The sequence below is a fragment of the Typopeltis vanoorti genome, chromosome 11 (genome assembly GCF_054136105.1).
Source record: "Typopeltis vanoorti isolate ZY-2024b chromosome 11, IOZ_Tvanoo_1.0, whole genome shotgun sequence".
NCBI lineage: Eukaryota > Metazoa > Arthropoda > Arachnida > Uropygi > Thelyphonidae > Typopeltis > Typopeltis vanoorti.
Window position 1 is genome coordinate 3294588 of NC_143559.1, and position 23803 is coordinate 3318390.

Genomic DNA, 23803 nt, shown 5'->3' on the forward strand with positions numbered 1-23803 from the left:
ATTGCCATGCAAACCTATAGAATTATTATAAGTGGTGGTCTACAATATTTGTGCTGCATGCAGCAGTCTTTGTGACTTGAAAACAGAGAGTTAATCATTAAGAGATTTTTTAATATATCTGATAATTACATGTTCTCTGGTGTGACTTAATTTTTTTAATATTGCACCTAGCAGAATTCTGGACAAGTATTTTATAGAATTCTCTACAATCAAAACTGAAACAGTATTGTTTATATATTTCATCAATGAATTTAATTAACACAGTTTAGCCGAAACAGCTTATTGTGAAAGCGAACATAGGAAGTTAATTTTTAGATGTCACTTTTTCCAGCATTCTTCCTCTCTTATAAAATCAAGAATACATACATTCTTATCATTAAAATTTCCACATAAAGGTTTGTTTTACTACTACTATTTTTTTATAGTAATCCCCCCCCCCCCCAAACCTTGTGTACTGCTGTAACCTTTTATCAAAGGTTATGGCACAGTATGACCTTATCAGTCCTTGCACCAGTAAACAATAAATCCCCCCTTCCTCCACACACACACACACACACACACACACACACACACACACACACACACACACACACAAGATGAACATAGGAAGTTAATTTTTAGATGTCACTTTTTCCAGCATTCTTCCTCTCTTACAAAATCAAGAATACATACATTCTTATCATTAAAATTTCCACATAAAGGTTTGTTTTACTACTACTATTTTTTTATAGTAATCCCCCCCCCCCAAACCTTGTGTACTGCTGTAACCTTTTATCAAAGGTTATGGCACAGTATGACCTTATCAGTCCTTGCACCAGTAAACAATAAATCCCCCCTTCCTCCACACACACACACACACACACACAAGATGTTGTTCAATGTAAAATATAGTAACACAGCATATGTGGATAGGCAGAAGGATCAGGAGAAGGAAGAGACTTATTAATAGTAGATCTGAAAGTCTGCAGAATCCCTCCCCCCAAACCTTGTGTACTGCTGTAACCTTTTATCAAAGGTTATGGCACAGTATGACCTTATCAGTCCTTGCACCAGTAAACAATAAATCCCCCCTTCCTCCACACACACACACAAGATGTTGTTCAATGTAAAATATAGTAACACAGCATATGTGGATAGTCAGAAGGATCAGGGGAAGGAAGAGACTTATTAATAGTAGATCTGAAAGTCTGCAGAATATACTCAGAAAATATATCAGAGAGGAATCTGTTCAAAAGAGTAGAAATACAGAAAATGAAGAGGAAGAAAAATTTTCTTCTGTGAGTTTTCAATTGGAATTCAGTTATGATAAAGATGTTAAGTATCTGACACGTGTTTTCACAGATATAGAGGAGAGTGGAGAAATTATCCAATCCAATTCAGATAAACAATGACCAAAATCAACTTTTGACTTTCTTCTGGACTGAGTTAGAGAAATTAGGGAAATCTTAGGATGGGGGAAGCATAATTCCAAATGTTACAAGAGTATTCAATGGTTCAGGAGAATTGCAGTTTGTACAGTGTTGGTAGCTGGTACTCATAGGTTGAACAAAGAGAGAACATAATTTCTTGGATGACAAGCAGGCAAAATTTTTGTTTATACAAAGAAAGAATGGAAGTTACATTTATCCCAAGGGGCCAAATCTCATCTTTTTCAGAGAATGGAGTAGTCTCTAAAATAACACAAATCAAAATGAGTTCTTTTTGTAAGATATAAGATAGAATTCAAATTAATGAGTTTGAAGATCAGAATGTACAATTGTCAAAGTAGATATTAAAGGAATTTTACGAGTAGATATTCAGGAAGTTTTGGGCATTGTAAGGTTTTGTCAGGATTATATGTGTTAGTCTGAAATGACAGTAAAAAAAAAAAAAAGATGAGTGAAATATTGTCATCATCATCAAACCCATGGATTAGAATTGAAGTCAACTAGAGATAAGTTAATAGAGAAAGAGAGAAGGGAATAGGCAAAAACCAGTCTTATACCCCAACATTAGTTGCAAAGTTTTGTGTATCACAATGTAAAAGAATGCTAGAAACTTAGTTGAAGAATTTGACTGGTGAATATAATAGGCCTTTGTCAAACATTCATGCTTAAAATTGAGCTGAAGCCATTATCCTGGAAATAGTCAAGTAAATGGCTTAATTTTATTGTCCCAGGCTAAACCTTAGGAGACTGAAATGCTGATGCAGCTGATCCACCACTATAGAGTACATCAAATTTTGATATCTGGTTGGTCTGCTGCAACCAAATCCTCTACCTACACCTTCACATTGGTGGGTCCATTAGTAGCCTTGGATACATTCTCCAGCCCATCAGTTTGCATCATTCTGTTTAGAAGTGAACTAATATAGGTAAGTTGTGGCACCCACATCCCCTCAGATGGAAGGCCAAACTTCTGCAGTACTAGGCATAATTAGGTAGTAGATGAGTTTTGCCACTAATACTACCATGTTGCTTGTTGGAAGATGCAATGCTTTCAGAATTAATTGCATCAGGCATCCAGAAAATTGTCAGCACATCTAAATGTGCTGATAATTTGTGTGCAAATATTTCATGTTTTACTATAGGCAGAAAGAGAAGATCATTTGAGTGGTGGAGACAGAGAGTAGGTGTCCTCCCTGGATGAGTCTTAGGACTCTTTGGAGGTGTGACATAATAATAATTTCATTGAGTGCAATTATGATGTGCTCAGTTCTTCTCTTGAACAGCCTTGGCATTCTTTTTGTCATACCAAAAAGACCTTTGATAAGGGATGACAAGACCAGATCTTAGAGGATGAGAATTTAAATTGGAATAGGGAATGAATGTTTCCATACCACTAAGAATTGTTTCAGTGATATGTTCAGTGCATGTCATTGGTCAGAAGACTGAACAGTAATCCACTTAAGGAAATTTAACATAAAAATCAGGAAGATTATTTGCCTGTCATTCTTATAATGCCAGACAAGATATTATGAGAGCAGCTCATAGAATGTTACTCCATATGAAAAAAAAAAAAAAAAAATCAACATTTCATTGTGATCTGAATCTCCTCTTCTAGTATGCAATTGGTGAAAGATCATTGATGTGAACAATTGGTGAAAGATCATTGATGATAACACTCAACAGCAATATAATAAATAAAACATTTCTTTTTTGTTGCTCTCTTCACTGTGAATGAGTGTTTGTACATTTTTAGTTTGTAGTGTAGTGTAGTGTTAGTGATTAGTACATTTCCTGTGGAAAAATCTAGCTGGTACTTAACCATTATTATTGGTTGTCCTTTCCTCCATATTTTCCCAAGTGCATTTTCTGCTGCCTTGGTATGATAGGACAGAACTAAGAAGGGCCATGATTGTCAATGAGAAGATTGTTGAGGAAGAAATCCATGCAGTTGATTGATTGATGTGTGGAATGAATTTGATGGACAAAAATACTTTTATATGCCAGATGGACTACATTTGAATGGTTTTGGAGATTGATGTTTGGAGAAAGTGTTGTTTACTGAGAGTATAGTAGTACAAAACCAGGGAAACTAGAGATTTTAAGGATGATGAAATCAAGCATGTGTATGGCCACCCCATTGATAAATGAGCATGTGTACAGTAATGATTATACAATGCCAAAGGGATTTTACAGGTTTCCAATTTGAATGGGTTGGTAATGACATTACACAAAGGTTACTATGGGTACAAAGGAATAGTGAAATGCATGTACACGAATGCAAGAAGTATCAGGAATAAGGGTGAGGAGTTTTTGGCATTGGTCAGTTCGACTTGGCCAAAAATTATAGGCATCAGTGACCTGATTGACTGAAAACGATATAGTTAAGGGGATAGAATGTAAATGGTATTGTATTTTCAGGGAGGATAAAAGGAACAGGACAGGAGGTGGAGTATTACTGATGATAGCTGAAGAATTACAACCAACAAAATTAGAAGTTCAAGAGCATTTTAGGTCTGAGGGAGATGGTTCATTTGAGGCTGCCTGGTATGAGATAGAGGAAAATAGGACAAAAAGTTGTTGGGTGCTGCTATAGACCAGGGGGATCCACAGGAAAGGGTAGATGCCATGTATTAGCAGATTAGCCCAATGAGCGTAGGCCAAACAATTATTATGGGGACATCAATTTTAGGGAGCAAAGGGGACATGGCAAGATGGAAGTGGGATTTATACAGTTGCTAAGGGATAATTACATGAAACAACATGCTACAGAGAGGACAAAGGATTTAAAGATGTTGAATGTGATAATAGCATCAGAAGATGTATCCATAACCAAGACACTGCCTCCAGTTGGGGATAGTGACTATGCAGTCTTGTTCTGAGAAGCCAAACCTGTGGAGTTCTCTGTTAAGAACGGATTTATGTTCAACTATAAGGCTGGTGATTATGAGAGACTCAGGAGTCATCTTGGAACAGTCCCATGACTTGAGGTGCTTCAAGGAAAGACTGTCAGTAGTGCATGGCAAGTGATCAGAGATTGCTTGGTAGTAGTATCACAATGCATACCCAAGGTCAGGAGGATAAATTAAGTGGATGAGTAGGGATATAAAGCCAGAGCTGCAAAAAAAAGAAAACATTGTGGAGGAAATATAATGAAAAAAGTGATCAGCATACTAATGAGCATTACAAAGTGCAAGCAAGAAGAGTTACTAGTATGGTGAGGAAGTCCAAATTAGACTATGAGAATTAGCCAGACAGGCCAAAGTAAAGCCAAAAGAGATTTTCCATTATGTAGCAAGTAAGAGGAAAAATGACTGTGTTGGGATGACTTCAAACAGTGCCCATGGTAGGAAGATGACTTCAACCATAAGAAATAGTCGAGTTGCTGAGTGATCATTTTGCAAAGGTGTATCATCCAGGTGGTGATTTTGCAGTGTTTGATGTTACAGAGATGCATATCAACATTGAGGTAGATGAACAGGAGGTGTTCAGCAATGTGAACACAGCAGTGGGACTGGATGGCATATCGACCCATGTACTGTGTGAGTGTGAAAGAGAACTGGCATTACCTCTGACAAAGTTGTTCAATCTAAGTCTCAGCTGTGACAGGGTTCGAAGGGAGTGGAAGGAGGGTAAGATAGTACTATTGCATAAAGGTGGCTCCAAGACAGAAGTAGCAAACTGTAGCTCAATTAATATATCAGGAGTGGTTGTTAAAGCATTCGAAAAGTTGGTGAAAGAATAAATACAACGGTGAATGGATAGAGATGCAATACTCCATAGTGAGCAGCATGTCTTTGTAAAGAGTTGGTCCTGTGTTAGTAACTTATTCACATTTTATAATAAAGTGACAGCAGAATTGGATAAAGGTAATGGCTACACCATGATACTGCTCGACTTTGTCAAGGCAGTTGACTGAATACCACATGCAAAAATATTACAAAAACTGGAGCAAATGTGAATGGATATGAGGCTAATAGCATGGATGGGGTGGCTAATGGGCAGACACCAGACAGGAGTATATGGTGGAGTGGAATCTATGAGTAGCATACTACCTCAAGGTTTGGTATTAGGGCCACTACTCTTTAATTTGTATATCATTGACATATGGAAAGATTTAAAAGTGGATATTCAGTTGTTTGCTAATGATGCAGAACTGGGGAGAGCAATAGTTGATAAAGTTGTGGTTAAATCATCCTGCAGGATGATTTAAATAAATTGGCATTGTGGGCAAAAGATAGTGATTGTCAATTTAATGTTGCAAAATGTAAGGTTATGTACTTTGGATTATGCACTATAATGTAAGGTCTATGATAATATATGATTGCCTCTCTAGCGCAGTTGGAAGAACAAAGGTACCTTGTGCCCTTCAATTGGAAATGTCCTAAGTTCAATTCTCATCATGATGGGAGGAATCTTTGTATGTTTTTTTTTTAATTGAAGGTCAGTTAGCTGATCTCACACAAAGGTAGCATTGTTTTTTTTCTTCCAGAAACTTGGGTGTTTCATTCTAGATACAGACAAATTGGCCTTCGGAACATACACATTTTACTGACAAAAAATACTAGTGTTGGTGTAAATGATGATGGTAGTGTCGGTTCACTGTAGTTAGTGGATTAAGTGGTGGAGACAGAGAGTTGTAGAGTAGGTACCCTCTCTCTCTCTCAATGGATCTTTGGACTCCTTGGAGGTGTCATGAAATAATAAATGATGATAGTATTGGCAGTTCACTGTAGTTAGTGGATTAAGTGGTGGAGACGGGGAGTTGCAAAGTAGGTACCCTCTCTCGATGGGTCTTTGGACTCCTTGGAGGTGTCATGAAATAAATAATAAATGATGTTATTATTTCATATTCATATTATATGATTAATTTCAGTACAGCAACAGTCACTGTGTTTTCCATGAATAGCAGTATTTTGTTTCAGAAAAAAAAAAAAAACTTATTGCCATTTCCAAGTATGCGGGCCTTGTCAGCGGTCTAAACAAACTGTGGTTGGAATTCTGCCAGTGGAAATTGATGTTAGTGAATTTTATCTTTCTCTGTGACACCACTGTTCTCACTTATTCAAAGCTTGAAGTGACTTGAATAAGTTCCATGTTTGGTCTCTAGAGCAGGGTTTTCTGATTATATAAACAATAAATTAAAAAAAACTACAGAAAAATGTATAAAATTCATAAAAAAATAGAAAAAAATCCTAGCCCACTCACAATGCTAATGTAATATAGGCTTATAACTTGTTTGTGAATGGGAGTCATCTAAAAAAAAAAAAAAAAAAGCATTTATTTATTTAAAAATAAATTCACTAGGTTTTTATTATACTCCTAGAAATAGTAGTTAATTATAGAAATTCTGAAATCAGATTTGAATTCAACAACCCTGAATTTTTAAAAATTACCACATTTTACTTTAAAAAATTTAAATGTTATATTTGACAATTTTAAAACAGTTTAAAATTGTCAAATAAAAGATTTTAACAGTTTTAAATGAAAGCATTAAATACATTTTAAATAAGTTAAAGTATTTTAAACAAATAAAAGGCTTGCTACTCTAGTTATTTGTAAAATTCTTTAATTGGAAAGAAGAGTGGGATGTTAAAAGAAAAGTTCAGAAACTACTGCAGTGTGTCCTTTAAAAAAAGATGTCTAATATACATATTAAGTTTTATGGAGATAAATACAAAGTAATCACACAATTGTAATTTAAAGTAGGTAAAGTTAGTTTGATTCAGATAATGATTTGTTTTGTGTAATTTAAATTGCAGGAGCAAGCAATGAATTCAGAGGTGAAATCATTCTCAGATGCTGTAGAAACTTATGATGCAGCACATGATCCCGTATTACGTAGTGGTCTCATTTGTCCCATATGTCTAGATTTCTTTTTCAGTCCATTTACATGTCGACCATGTGGCCATGTTTTCTGTGAAATATGTCTCAGAAAAGTAGCTAAGCCAGATCCAACCAACACTTGCTGTCCTTTGTGTAGACAGGTGATTGGATGTTGTGAAATAAACCGGGGTGAGCTGTAGTTCAATAATTTGTGAAAATAATGCCATGTTAAGTGTATTCATCAATAAGTAGAGCTTAATGTTCTTACTAAGCTTTCCAAAAAAAGAAAAAAAAACTGTGTACTTATGCTGCTGTTTTACCTATGAGATAATCAACAAATCTTGAGTTTCAGGAAAATTATCAGAGAATTACCATCCTGAGCTCTTCTTTTAGTTCTTTCAGTGGATGCTGTTGATAAATATCAACTCAATGAATTTGCTTGGTAGCTTACTAAGAGCATTATGTTCTAAAGGGTATTTGTTTTCTAGGAGAAAGTAACACACTAATGACTATCATTAGTGTGTTGTTTTGCGTAAAATCAATATATATGTGTGTGTGTGTGCGTGCACATGCACGCTTTGCTTTGCATGAAATTAATATATATATATATAGATCTAGACATTTTTGTATACATACACATACAGTGATTTCTCAGTTATTCAATCGTGTTTGGAAATTAATTTGCTGATTAGTTAACCAAGGATATATTTAATTGAATGTACAATTAAATTGCTGTTTCTCTTGGAATAGCACTGGCTAATTGACAGTTATTTGGTATGCTAACATTCAAGGAATGGTTAACCAAGGATTTCATTATTTGAGGGTTGGATACTTGAGAAATCACTATTTTAAAACATGACATCTCATTCCTTGCTTCATGCTTTGGTCCCTACAAACTTGTAGGGACCAAAGGAGGACACATCTCTTCAAAAATATCCAACTCTCCCTAACATGAAATATTAGTATGGAGTTAGTCAACCCTTTGTTGCCATAACAGTCTTCAATCATCTTCTGGGAAGACTTTCCACTAGATTTTGGTATGTTGCAGTATTAATTCCCTTCAATTCTTCTAGAAGAGTATTAGTGAGGTTGGTCACTGATATAGGGTGATTCACCCTTGCTTGCAGTCAGCATTCCAGTTCATCCACAGGTATTTGATGGGAGTTGAGATGAGGGTTCTGTGTAGGCCAGTCAAGTTCTTCAACACCCATCTCATCAATCCATTCCTGCACAGACAGACTTTGTGGACAAGAGCATTGTTATATTGGTACAGGAAAGGATCATCACTGAACTATTGCCCAAGTTGGATGAACAGGATTGTTTAGAATGTCATTATAGGTCACAAGGTTAAGATCTCCCATCATTGGAACTAAGGGATTCAGACCGAACCATGCCTCTGCCAAACTTCACAGTTGACACAACACATTAGAGTAGGTAACATTCTCCTGGCATCTTTACACCTCACCCATTGCTTGGTATTGCCCTTGCTGTGTTAGGCTTGTATATGGCTACACAGCTACCATGGGTTTCCATGGCCACACAGTTCTTCAGTTCCTGAAAAACAGTTGCGAGTGTTTCAACTGAGATAGAAATTTTTTTTTTTTTTTGGTGAACTCATTCAGCACTCAGCAGTCCCGCTCTGTGATTTTATGTGGCCTATCTGATCATGGTTGTGCAGTTGTTGTTTATAGATGTTTCCGCTTAACAGTAACTTCACTTACAGTTGATCAGGACAGTTGCAGTAGGATAGAAATTTCCTGAGCTGAGCTGCTTCTCTCCAAAGTAATGGAGAGAAGCATTAAACATTCAACTCCTAAGAAATTCTTTGTTGGATAATATAATCTCTCATGATTCAGATACTTTTCTAAATCTCAGAACATATCATGCAAGACCAGCTAAAATTTATGGCCTTCCAAAACTACATAAACTTGTATATTCTCTGACTGTTGGCTTAGCAGGAAGTCCAATTTCCAAGTTCTTCTCAAATTTCTATTTCTTTTTACTGACCATTCCTGCTCTTTTATTTAAATTAAAAAACAAACAAACAAAAAAACCTGAATCTACTAATTTAATGGTCAGTTTCAACATTACCTAATTCACCAATATACCTGTAAATGATACCTTAGAACTTCTATCAGACATTGTAGACCTCTTCAAGTTCATGATGAACTCAGAATACTTCAGCTTCAATCAGACAGAGTGAAGAAACTGCAATGTGCTCTGTACTTTCCCAATCTAATGTCAACTTTTATTTTAAAAAAAAATTTCCAGCATAAATCCCAAACCTCTTCTGCTCCATTATGATGCAGATGTGCTAATGATATTTTTGTCATTTGGAAAAACTCACATCAAGAATTCTATGTCTTCTTACAAAAAATAAACAATCTACACCCGAGAATCAAATTCATTATATTTCGAAATAGAATCAATCATCATATATAGTGTGTGTGTGTGTGTGTGTGTGTGTGTGTGTGTGTGTGTGTGTGTGTGCATGTGTGCATGTGTGCAGTCAGAAAACTGGCAGTCCAGTTACAGAAATTGTGGGATAGGCCAAATGATGAGAGCTTACTTAATACACTCTTGTGCCAGATCTTATTGAAATCTTTGGATATCAAGTGCAACCACCTGAGACTCGGCATATTTTTCCATGGTGTTTGTCTGGAGATGAGTGACATAGGTAAGCAGATTCCCTGTTGATCAACATTGGCAATCATTTCTTAGTTTAGCACTTTCAAGATTGCATAGGAGTTGAATGTTTAATGCTTCTCTCCATTACTTTGGAGAGAACTGAGGTAAGAGAAATTGCACAGTAGGTTGATGGTAAGGATTTGTCATCCATCATGGGAATGGGATATGTGAAATATGAAGAAAGCATAAAAAGGTGACACAGAATGGTCACCTTTTTATGATGATAGAAGGAATACTGTTTGTTCCAGAAGACTTGTTTGTGTGTAATTTGGATAAAATTCTAATTTCTTTCTGGTGAATGGTCAAGGAGGGCATTTTGCAGTGAGTGTTTAAAATGGCTGGAGGGAATTTGCCAGAGTCAGCCGTGCAGGAATTAGATGAGAAGTTGACTTTGACAAGTAACCAGATGACATGACTGCCATTTGGACAGGATGCAATTTTACTGCTTTTAACTGTTTCAAAATCCATTTTGGATGAGTTGATAATTTTCCTGTAGCTATTCCATATTTTAATATAAGCAGTATAAGAAGATGAAGCTCTGGATGAAAGCTGTTATACTCTTTTCTTCACTTGTACAGCTTTGGTGCACCAATTTGGAGAACCAAAGTTTAGTTACATGCTGGAAATGTAGAGTGGAATGGGAAATAAGTGTTTCCATACCTATGAGGATGATTTCAGTGGCACATTCTGTAATATGTTTGAGTCTGAAGGTTCGAAAACAGTACCTGACCAAGGAAATGAACCATAGCAGTTGTGTGATCATCTCACTTGGCATTTTTATAATACCTTACAGCAGTGGTCAGCAACCTTTTTAATATGAAAGGTGCAATACTGCGGGCGGCATGATGCTCGCAGGCGCTGCATTGCCGACTCCTCCTGATTTAAATAATTAAACTTAAAATTACAATTGGCATGAATGGTTTTGAAATGTCTTTCTATATTACTTTTTGTAGAAATAGCCACACTATTATTGCATAATAAACAAATACATTTGCCATTATGATTGATAAAGCAAGGTGCTCGCATCTGATCTGACAGATGCATGTTAACAATTAGCATGTATCTGTCAGATCAGATGCGAGCACCCCAGTGGACGAGAGACCTCTGATCATAAGTAGTTTGAGTTGTTGACATCATCTAGTTATCAATGCGACCGCTCTCACTACCCTTCATCTAAACTTTGTTTTTAGTATGTGTGTTTGTTGAATCACTCCCGCTATCAGTGCAAATTCTTTGGTTTAAAAAGATATTTCTAACCCTTCATAATGGATGTCATGAGCCCTCCGTAATTTTCAAATTTTATATTGCGGTCTTCATATTAAAAAGGTTGCTGACCTCTGCAAAATGTGCTTTACATTTATGGAAAATACTAAGGAAAGATACAAGTACTACAAGTTGCCCATTAGGCATTACTTATGCTTGCATCCACCAAAACTTTTAGTTTCTATATATTCAGCACGAAACTCTTGTAGTTTCTATATTCGGCTACGAAATAATGTTGGATTCAATATTCACTTAATTTGTACCATCATGTATTATATTTGCAGTGTTTTTTCTTTATGTTTTCTTGCATTTTAGCACATACTAGTAATGAATGTATCTCTCAGGTATACTGCGATCTGCGCTGCAAAATTAGCGTTGCAAGCTCCAAAGCAGTTTACAACAATTTCTCTGAGGGCGCAATAAAAATTCATAAGGCAGAGGTCAGGCACTGCGTTGCCGAGCTCTGCCTTACAGCATGCCAGTAGGGGTGGCTGTGTGCATGTTGTTCTATGTGGGAAGAGATCATTACTAGATTATGGTCTGAATTAACTAAACATTCACAGTGTACTTAGAAGAGTCATTGGTAAGAAAGAGGTCCAGGGTGTTTAGAGAGTGGTTATGGTTATCTGGTATTCAAGTGGACGTGTGAACTATTGGCATGAGGTCATTAATGACAGCATAGGTTTAGTTGAGTAATAATGAACATATCAGGAATGGTTGTTAACGTATTGAAAAGTTAGTTAAAAGAAAAATACAACAGTGGGTGGATAGGGATATTATTATTATTATTATTATTACTATTTGACGCCTCTAGGGAGTCCAAAGATTCATCGTGGGAGGGCACACTACTCTACTTCGCTAAATACATCTCATCCTCTCCAACTATGACACTACTACCATCAATGCCATCTATCGCCCATCATCACCACCAACAATAGTATTTTTAGTCTGTAAATTGTGTGTATTCTGAAGGCCGATTTGTCTGTAAGCTGGATGATAAACCCAAGTTTCCAGAAGAAAAAACCCTGCTACTACCGTATGAGATCGGCTAACTCACCCTCAACTGAAAAAGCCCATATATGATACTATATAGTGGGAAGCACAGCTTATTAAAGGGTAAGCTAAAGAAATTGGAGATAGAAGGAGAAAGAGGATTGCCCATTGCTGTTCCTTCAATTTCTTGATACAACTTATTTTTAAAAAAAAAATAACCAGAATGTATTACAAAATCAAATACATTTACAATGTCTGAAGGAAATTCCTGTTGTAGTAATTCAATGCTTTCCGAAAGAGGCACATTTGTAAATAAAGAAACAACATCTAAACTGATCATGATATCAGAAACATCCAAATGAAGATCTGAAATTTTATTTTTGAAATCCAAAGTATTTTTTATATAAGTATCAGTTCTTCTAGTTGAAGAGGAGAGTAAATTTGATAAAAATTTTGAGATTTTGCAAGTGGGGCAACCTATACAATCTACGACTGGTCTTAACGGAATGCCTGGTTTATGAACTTTTGGAAAACCATATAATCTAGGTGGATGACCGAAGAAGGTTTTAAGTTTTTTCTTTTGATCTTCATTCCATGTAGATACATTATCTATAAGAGAATTAAGTCTCTTCAATTGACTCTGGGTAAGATCAGATGTAAGAGGCCTATAAGTTTAACAGTCACGAAGTAAAAGAGACATTTTTCCCTCATATTCCTTCCTATCTTGAATCACTACAGCCTTCCCCTTATCAGCTTTCGTAATAATTAAATTATTGTTATTCTTCAGTGATTTCAATGCTTTAAAGTAAGAAAGATTTGGACAAGACAACTAGAGATCACCCATGGAAGTTGTATAAGAGTCTGGTTTGTAAGGGTGTGCAGAATGTATTTTTGCATGGAGAGAAGTGAATGAGTGGAATTCTTTCCCTTAGTGTTACATGGTAAACAGCATTCATTTCAAATAAATTATGGAGACTACAACTTGTTAGAAATAATTACTTTAATTTCCCAATATTTCGACCTTCATATTAAGATTCATCATCTGGAGTGTATACACACACATATACAGAGACAAGCTATATTACATTTCAAACAGTATGCCAAAGAGACAATGATTTGATTAATCTTTATTCTACTGACCTGACCTCTAGTGAAAAAAAAACAAAAAACATCAAAGCTATATTCAATTTATAACATCATCAGAGAACAATTCATATAGATAGTTTTATTAAAGCAAAAGTGGTGTCCTAATTTAACATGAGAGTTATTATATTAGAGTCAAGATTCTGGATTACTTGGTCCTATTTGTAATTAACTCTTAGACGAAAAGATTATATATATGTAGAATATGTTCCTTCCATGTTCTTAGGATTTTTAGACCATCGTTATTATTAAGATTAGGATGGTTGATAAGAATTTCACAGGCCTCCTTAAATTTTCATTCATACCATGTTTTGGTGTGATATAAACAACAGGTTCCTTTCCAGTCAATTCTGTGTAGAGTATTCAGAGCATGATCAGAAAGGGCAGATTTACCATGGTTATTAAATTTAATGTGCCGTTTATGTTCCTTTTTTTCAATGGGAATTGTGCGTCCTGTTTCACTTATATAGGGCAAATTACAGATGCAATGAATATAGTATACTCCAGGGTGGGCCAGCAGAGAAAATGGATTCTTGGATGAGTTGAATAAGCTCTTTAATTTTTCAGGAGCCTTAAAAGTAGCATTAAGTTTGTATTATTTCTGTAGTATTGTGTTTATTTTATCAGATATCCTTTTAAAATATGGAATGGTTACAGTTGTATTGTCATCTAGTTTATTTTTTGTTTTTAACTGGAGTCTTGTGAAGAATTTTGTTGATAGTATTTTGGCTGTAGCCATTTTTCAGGAAGGTATTGCTGATAACTTTTAAGCTGTCAGCGGTTATGTTGAGTGCCTGTTCACTGGAGCAAATGTTCAAAGCCCTGTTTATTTAGTATGTTAATGACACCTAGTTTTTGTGTTGGGTAGTGGTAAGAGTTTGTGTATATATTGGCCAGTATATGTCGGCTTCCAGTAAACAGTGAAAGAAAGTCTTCTAGAAGGAAGATGTGTGACAAGTGTACCTAGAAAAGGAAGTGTGTTCTGATTTTCAATCTCAATTGTGAATTGTATGCATTTGTGTTGTTTGTTTAGGTGGCTGAGGAAAGTGTCTAATGTCTGGTGGTCATGGGACCAGATAGTGAAAACATCATCAACGTATCTAAGCCAGACTTTGGGTTTTAAAGTAAAAGAATCTAAAGAACATTGCTCAAAAGCTTCCATATAAAAGCAATTGGGGGGGGGGATAATGGTGAGCCCATTGCTGTACCTTCTTTTTGTAGGTATAAAGTGTTTTGTCATACAGAATAGCCAGAACGTAGTACCTGTGCAAAGAGTTCTGTGATGTCAAGCAGGAATTTGTCCTGTAAAAGAAGAATTGAGTCATTGATTGGGACATTTGTGAAATAGGCAGAGATGTCAAAACTGACTAATAAATCACTTTTTTCCAGTGTGATATCTTTCATTTTGTTTACAAAGTGTTGTATGTTTTTAATATAGGAGGGAGAAATGATCTATCAACTCCTTGAGTGTTGATGCTAGTTTCTTGGCTAGATGAATTTCATGGGACCAGATAGTGAAAACATCATCAACGTATCTAAGCCAGACTTTGGGTTTTAAAGTAAAAGAATCTAAAGAACATTGCTCAAAAGCTTCCATATAAAAGCAATGGGGGGGGGTAATGGTGAGCCCATTGCTGTACCTTCTTTTTGTAGGTATAAAGTGTTTTGTCATACAAAATAGCCAGAACGTAGTACCTGTGCGAAGAGTTCTGTGATGTCAAGCAGGAATTTTTTCCAATTGCATTTTATCAGCTATGGTGGTTGGAAGAAATCTTAAGCTTCTTTCAATATGGTATATAAATCAAATTTTAATAGTCCTGGATGCCACAGCAAAAATTTAAGCCTTTACTAAGTAGCAAGAGTTCACCATTGTTTACGACGTGTTAGAACGGTTGATCACATGACTGTTCATTGACTGCAGTTGGTGGCTCCTGTTATCACTCAATTCTGGTTGGTTATTATCCTCTCCTGTTAGTAGTTGGCTGTTATTGTTATGTTGACTTGTTGTTGGCCGTTCTTATTCAGTGAGGAGAAATTCAAATTTGTCCGTTGGCTATCTTAATACTTTTGAACTTTAAGTCTGTGAAATTTGGCTATAAGTTTTACTTCCTTTGTTTCAAGGATATATTAGCAGAATTTTCAGTAATTCCGCTTATCCACGTATCCACTTCACCAACATCTGTGAATCTGTGACCTAAACTCCAACCTCGATAGTGTCCACTATTTATCTCAACCTTCCAAACTACTCACTCTTTAACAATTTTCGTCCCAAGGGTAGTGTCTGCACATACATCTGCTCTGACATATCTTGCAGAGAGCAACCAACCTAGAATCACCCAACTTTGACCTTCTTTGGTTGAAAATGTCCCTTCCTCACTCAGTCAAATTCATTTGCTGTCTCTATCACTCCCTCCAACACAACCAACCACTCTGAGATCTTTAATTTCCTCTCCTTAAAAATTGACTTTCTCCAATCCCGCTTTCCCAATAGCGAAATTATCCTCCTAGGAGATTTTAATGTCCACAACACTAGCTGGCTTTCCTTGTCCAGTTGTACAGACCTTGCAAGCAGAGATGCTGAAATATTTGCCATCATTAACAACCTTATACAACTTGTTCAGATGCCAACCTGAATACCAGATAACCCAAACTGCTTCCCAAACACCCTAGATCTCTTCCTCACCAATGACCCCTCCAAATATGCAATGAAAGTAGTGAGCCCTCTGGACAATTCTGACCACAATCTAGTGCTCATCTCCTCCCCCCGTGCAACAACGCTCACACAGAAACTCCCATGCAAGAGTAGTTTGGCATGTTTGTATGCACCGAACTTATTACCAAAGTAATCCTCACCAGCATGAAACATACATTCCACACAGTACTCTGAACTGCCATTCCCTAACGAAACCCTGGTTCTCCAAAAGATGTGCCAAGGCTGTACAGATGAAACACCAGACATACCACAACTGACTGAAATCAAGAACCTCGTCCTCCTTTAAAGCTTATACTGAAGCCTGAAATAGATGCGAAAAAAAAAAAAAATCAATGCTTCCAAAACAGAGTTCAAAAGAGCAAAAAGCAGGAAACTAGCAGCCTGTCCAAACAGTAGCTGAACCTTTTGGTCTCTTGCAAAGCAATTGGCCGTAACTTCTACCCAACACTATTATGCCCTTATCATACCCAGATGGCTCTGTTGCATCATGATCCACAGAAAAAGCCAATCTTTTGGCTTCACACTTTGCTTCCAATGCATGCATAACTGAACAATGGTAAATGTCTCCCAATCATTCCAGACACCCAATACAATGCCCCTATATCCTTTTGCCTGGATGAAATCAGAAAATCAGAAAAATGCTGTCCAAATTAGACACAAAAAAGGCTCCTGGCCTTGATGGCATTCCTGCAATTGTCCTGAAAGTTTGTGCACGAGAACTGACTCCTATCCTATGTCCCCTATATATACTCTCTTACTCCACTGGAATCTATCCCACAAACTGGAAATTGGCCTATATTCAGCCCATTCCCAAGAATGGGCTGAATATAGGCCAATGTCCCCCAATCATTCCAGACACCCAACATACAATGCCCCTATATCCTTTTGCCTGGATGAAATCAGAAAATCAGAAAAATGCTGTCCAAATTAGACACAAAAAAGGCTCCTGGCCCTGATGGCATTCCTGCAATTGTCCTGAAAGTTTGTGCACGAGAACTGACTCCTATCCTATGTCCCCTATATATACTCTCTTACTCCACTGGAATCTATCCCACAAACTGGAAATTGGCCTATATTCAGCCCATTCCCAAGAAAGGTGACAAGTCACTGCCGTCCAACTACTGCCCTATCTCGCTTACCTCAGTCCTGTCAAAAGTAATGGAAAAAATCATCAATTCCCAACTCCTACACTACCTTGAAGGCACCACCTAATAAATGACTGCCTGTATGGATTCCATCACTGTCGATCAACAGGAGATCTGCTCACATATGTCAGCCATCCCTGGACAAATGCCATGGAGAAGTTTGGTGAATCTGAAGTGGTTGTACTTTATCTCCAAAGCCATTGACCGGGTCTGGCACAAAGGCTTACTAAGCAAACTACTATCATTCGGTCTGACCCAGGACTTCTGTAGTTGGATTGCCAGCTTTCTTTCTGGACACACACCATGTGTGATGGTGGATGGCTCCCTATCCTCTCAGCATTCAATTAATTCTGGGGTTCTACAAGGTTCTGTCCTCTCACAACCCTCTTCCTGCTATATATCAATGACCTACTTCAATTGACCTCCAACCCAATACACACTTTTGCAGATGACAGCACACTACACTCCTCGCTTGCATTTGATAAACCTTACCCTACACAACTCACCTCTGCCTACAGAACATCAACTGACCACAATCTAGTGCTCACCCAACTGTGGCCTAAACTCCAACCTTAATGCAGTAATCCCTCGATTAATGCATTTTCAATTAGTGCATCATTTTTTTCGATACCCAAATTTGATTAGAGCGCCTCAAAAATTCGATTAATACACCTATATACATCTTAAAAATAAATGTTACAGATTTAAAAAATTTTCTATCTATACATTTTTATGGCTAACTATTTTAAAAAATCACTCACCAGAATGAAATAATTTAGTTACCGATTTAAAACATTTTACAAAGTTATTTTTAATAGCATACTACACTACTTCCATGTACACTATATACTATGTTCCAAATTTTTACTGCCAAAATTTGTCGTCTGCTACAGTACCCCCCACAGATTCGAGACCCTTTGACACTTCTGCGCATATCAAAAAAGGAGAATCCTTTCCAATAATAGGGTAATCATCCCCTCTTCTGGAATGAGATGTTTGTTATTACACATCAGAAAATTAACTTCCCTTTTATGATTATTGTAGTTTTTAAGGTGGTAACTATTTTTTTGCTTGTATAACAGTTGGGAAATTTTATTTATAAAGCATGTGATTTTGCATGTTGGCGACCAATTCGTACGTCCTTCATTTCTTTCTCACCTTCAGTGATAACGTCCAAGAGTTCATTAAATCTCATTCTGAAGAATTGAGTGATTCCAACCTGCTAAATTTAGATGCACAACAGGAAGATCCCGAAGAATATGAAGAAAATTTAACTACTGATAATCAGCCAAGAGATTTCACAGAAACAATTTAAAAATATTTTTCATACAATCGAAGTTTTTAAGCAGCAATGCTTAGAGGCCGACCCTGATGAAGAGATAAGCAGTAAAATTTGCAGAAGAGTACAAGAGGCAATAGGGCCATACCGTCTATTGTATGAAAAAAAGAAAGAAAATGCCTGCCAAACTACATTAGCTCAATTCTTTGTTAAGAAGTAGAATAATAAATTTATATTCTGAATATGTTTTATTGTTTTTCAGCTTCATGGTTTTCCTGTAACTAGACCCAGAGACTTACCCTAATTCTTTTATAAAAAAAATGAAGGGTCAGAAAAGAAATCATCATCAAATTCGTGCCATGTACCCTCAAGGGGTGTACAGGATTTGATAGTACTACATGAAAAATTTACATCATTACTAACTTCCTATCTACAATTTTCCTCCAAATCAGTCTGTTACTTGTCAAGACTCCAACATTATCAGATATTATATTTCTGTCGTCTAAGGCTCATTGTACCATATCAATCCACCTATATCTTGGTCTTCCTCTGGGTCATTTTCCTGCCAACCTGACAGAGAACACTTGTTTTGCTAATCTTTCCTCGTCCATTCTGTTTAAGTGACGATACCACCAGAGATTAGCTCTGCTAATGCATTCCTGGATGCTGACAATGTCAAGTTCTTTCCTAATATCCTCGTTTTTAAATATGATATTGCCATTGATGCTATCTGTTCATGCCTCTAATCTTTCTCAGGACTCTGATATCTGCTATCTCTAGTCTTTGGTCGAGTGTTTTACTTCTGACCCAGATCTCAGATCCATAAGTTAAAATTGGTTTGAACATCGTCTTGTATACAGCTAATTTAGTGTTTCGACTAATTTCTCTCTTATTCCATATTAATTTATTCAGTTGACTTCTTACCATACCAGCTTTGTTGATTCTGTTGTCTATTTCCATATTTAATTTACCATCTTCACTAAAAATCATGCCTAAGTAGCTGAAATGTTTTACTTGTTCCACAGGTTCTTTGTTCACAACACAGATGACATTTTCAATGATTCTGCCTATTTTCATTGTCTTTGTCTTTTTATTGCTGACCTTCATACCATATCTATTACAACAGTTATTCAATTTAGTCAGGGAATCTTGCAGACTTGTAGTGGATTTATTTACAAGTATAACATCGTCCGCATAAAGCAAAGAGCTGATATTAACATCTCCAATTTTGATATCATGTTTAATACCACTTTCCTTCATAATGTGATCCATATAGATAATGAATAACAGAGGGGATAATGTACATCCTTGTCTCACACCAGATTTAACATTAAACCATCTTCCTGTACTTTCTTCAATTCTAACTGCTGACTTACAACTCAAATAGACTAAGTATTATTTGATATAATGTCCCACTGACACCATGTAATCAGTGGTGAGCTATGGAAATTTTAACAAAGGGCTCGCATCGTCAAGGAAAGAAAAAAAAAAAAAAGAAAGGCCTAACTTAGCCCTTATAATACTTATATTGTGACTTTGTAGAGTTTCTGACAGATATGTTAATTCCTGTAGGATATCAATCATTAAAGCTAGATCTTTTAGAAATTCCAAATTGAGAAATCGGTTTAAAAATTTATTATATATATCGTTCGATGCAAAATGCTTGCATAAAGCTGGGTAATTTCTCCACAAAGCAAGAGCCATTCGTAAACTGCAAGCTGCCCATCGTGGTTCAAACACACGGCTGATCTTTAAAATTTCGATACCAAGGTCTTTTGCAATCGTATTTAATTCTCTATGATTTTTTGGTGATTGATGATAAAATGCATATAATTTACCCATAAATACTCCAAAATGATTTATTTCTTTAATGTTTTTTATCGAATCGTTTAATGCTAAGTGTAAAAGATGAGCGCAATGCAAAATCACAATGCTGAGAAATTTTTGAATAAGTTTGATTGCAGCAACTGATTTGTTTCCTAACACATACACTAGCTTTCCTACATTAGCTTAATGAACAAAATGCAACAAAATGAATTTTTTATATAGTTATCAGAAAATCCATATGAATTTAAAGTAGCAATTATAGTTGCATGTAAACTTTCCGCGCTGGTATTTTCTAGTTCTACAAGATTACTAAACAAGAAGAACAAGGGGCTTGAAAATTTGAGAAAAATTTAACAAAGGGCTCACGCCAGCCCCTTATAGCTCACCACTGCATATAAGTGTAGCATATTGAATAGCTTTTCTCTCTCTTGGCACCTTCTCATATGCCTTTTCTAGATCAACAAAACTTAAATACAGATCTTTGTTATATTCCCATGATTTCTCAACTATTTGTCGTAAAGTGAAGATCTGATTCTGACAGCTTCTATTTGGCCTGAATCCAGCTTGTTCTTCACGAACTTTTCTTCCACAATTCTCAACCATTTCTCAAGTATACTGGCATAAATCTTACCAGGAACACTCAGTACGGAAATACCTCTGTAATTCTCACATTCAGTTTTATTTCACTTTTTGTATATGGGTACTATGAGATCTATACTCCAATCATCGGGAATTTGCTCCTCTGTCCATGCCTTCTGAACTATGCAGAGCAGTTACTGTAAGACTTTTATACCACCATACTTCAGTATTTATGGTCTAATATCATCTACTCCTACTCCCTTTCCACATTTCAAGCCTTTGATGGCTTTTTCTACTTCAAGTATGGATATGTATTCCTGACTGTATGCCTGTTTAGTGTTTTTTACCACTGTACTGTCACTGCTTGTTTCATTTAGCAATTTTTTGAGGTAATTACTCCATATTTCAAGGATATCTTTTTCTCCGGTTTTCATGTCACCTTTATCATCTCTAACTCCTTTTACAGCACTCTTTCCTCCATTTCTTAGCTTCTTCAACAACCTCCAGAATATTTTGCCACCGTCTTGATATTTATTTTCTATGTTCATGCAAAAATCCTCCCATGACTTTTGTATAGCTAGTTTTACAAAGTGTTTAGCTTTCTTACATTTGTCTCTGTATTCTCTAAGAGCGTCCGCGCGGTTAGCCTAGTGGCTTTGCGCATTGCAACCATATGCCTGGAGGAAGGAGTGTCCTAAGATCGATTCCCGTCGGAGACGTGAGGAGCTGAAGGATCTTCCTCAGCCATAGCCAAGTTAGCCGGTCTTGGGCGCGGGCAGTAGGGTTTTTTCCGCCAGTTTATCTGGTGTTTTTCATCCCGCAAGTAGGCAAACCGGCCCTGTGAACACACAGGAATACAGCCAAAAATACCTTGAGGCATAGGAGTGACCATTCTATCCTCGTATTTCAGTTACGAAATCCAAGCATGCTTGGAAGGTTGTGGGCCTTAAAGGCCTGTTAAAGCCATTGGGATAGGGATAGATTCTCTAAGAGCACAAGCTGATTTATTTGCCAGGAACTTTTGATATGCTTCTTTCTTTTCCTTCACTGCCTCTTTAACTTCCTGTGTCCACCATGAGTTCTGATTTTTCTATTCTTGCAGATAACCTCACCACATGCCTCTCTGGCTGAATCAATCAGGGTTTTCTTCAAGGCTTGCCAATGAATCTCCAAGGTTTTGTTCCTGTTCTCAAACTCTTTCATTTTTTCTTCAATAATCTTTGTGTATTTTAGTCTACAGTTCACATCTGAGAGCTGCTCAACTTTTATTAGCTTTAAAACTTTCTTACATGTCATTCTTTTCAATATGAAATTCAATTTTATCCTGCTCAAGACTAAATAGTGATCACCTCCAATTTCAAATCCTCTGTACACTCTGGTGTCCTGCACGAGGGAGAAAACATTGCTATCAACAATAACATAGTCAATGAGACTTTCCTTATTCCTTGCCTCTTCTCTCCATGTGAATTTGTGCACATTTTTATGTTGGAACATGGTATTAGTAATAACCAGTCCATGTCCTGAGCAGAAATCCAACAAGTATTTATCATTATTATTAGCTTTGCTCTTTTCTCCAAATTTTCCCAAAATATTTTTGTATGTTTGACAATCATTTCCTACTCTGCTATTTAGATCCAACAAGGACCAACTTTTCCTTTTTCATTGTGTCAGTTACTTTCTCTAAAGACTTGAAAAATTCCTTCACTTCTACCTTAGTAGAACCTTCTGTGGGACCATAGGCACAAATAAGTCTCATTGTTCCAGTTCCCCATTCTCATATTTGCCCACATCGCTCTACTTGAGACTGCCTGCCATTCAAGAAGATTAGTCTCGTATTTTGTGTTGAATACTATGTCTACTCCTTCTTTTTCTTGATTGTCATTGCCTGAATATAACATTTTGTATTTATTGCTCAGAAAGATTTCACCAGTTTGTCTTTTTTGTTTCAGTCGCCCCTATTATGTCGATCTGGTACTTATCTAATTCTTCAGCTAGCTCCATTTCTTTGCCATTCAGGCTTCTTATGTTGATAGTACCGATCTTTAACTCTGGTGATGTTGAGTTGGGGTGTACTCTCAGATTTGTTCCAATAGCTGACTTTTCGCTGGTTCCCTGGGTGAACAGCAAAGTGGAGGTCTCCTCTCAGTTATACAGCTTTGTCCCTTAAGCACCCTAGAAAAGAAATCTGAGGAACGAATTATACATTTTCCCATACGTTATTATATTCGATTAGTGCATTTTAGATTAATGTGCCTGCTTTGAAGAACAAATTATGTACCCTAATTGAGGGATTGCTGTAGTGTCCACTCTACCACTTTCAGTCTATCAAAACCCCACTTACTCTTTCTGGCAGAAACTCTGTTTCTGCCCGATAACCTTATCAATTTCAATGCTAATAAAATCCAGTTCTGTTTTGTTTCCCATAAAAAAGAACCATTTTTTCCCAGTATCCTTTTTGACGATATCCAAATTTCCAGACAGTTTGAGATCTCTCTTTTTGGAATTACCCTTACTATATCAAACCTCTAATGGCATAAATACATCCTCAGCTTCAAAAAACTAGGATTTCTGTTTCGCTCAAGACGTCATTTCACCGCTGAACAGCTGTTAACATTATACAAATCACAAATCTGCCAGCTATTGAATGCTGTTCCCACATATGGGGTGGGGCCCCTAAAAGCTCTCTCAAAATGCTTGACTCAATACAGAGGAGAGCAATTAGACTTATTAATGATGACCCATCTCTTACCAACTCCCCCCCCCCCCCCACTTTCACACAGACGTATGGTTTCAGTTTATTTGTAGAATATTTGTATATTCTACAAATATTTCCATGGGAAATGCTCATCTGAAATAACATCAATAATTCCTTCACTCAGTACTAAGCTCGTTGGAACACGTGGAGCTGCTGCTCAACATTAGG

The 23803-nt window shown here is 36.6% G+C and overlaps 1 protein-coding gene across 3 annotated transcripts in view; it reads left to right on the forward strand.

Annotated features, from left to right (window-relative positions):
• The window catches only part of LOC150101275 (uncharacterized), a 246176-nt gene that overhangs the window by 196031 nt on the left and 26342 nt on the right, over positions 1 to 23803 (forward strand). For all 3 annotated transcript variants that reach the window (XM_090400557.1, XM_090400555.1, XM_090400556.1), the window contains exon 5: positions 7187 to 7439. In XM_090400557.1, the coding sequence (XP_090256683.1) occupies positions 7187 to 7439 (253 nt within the window). The remainder of the gene's footprint in view (positions 1 to 7186; positions 7440 to 23803) is intronic.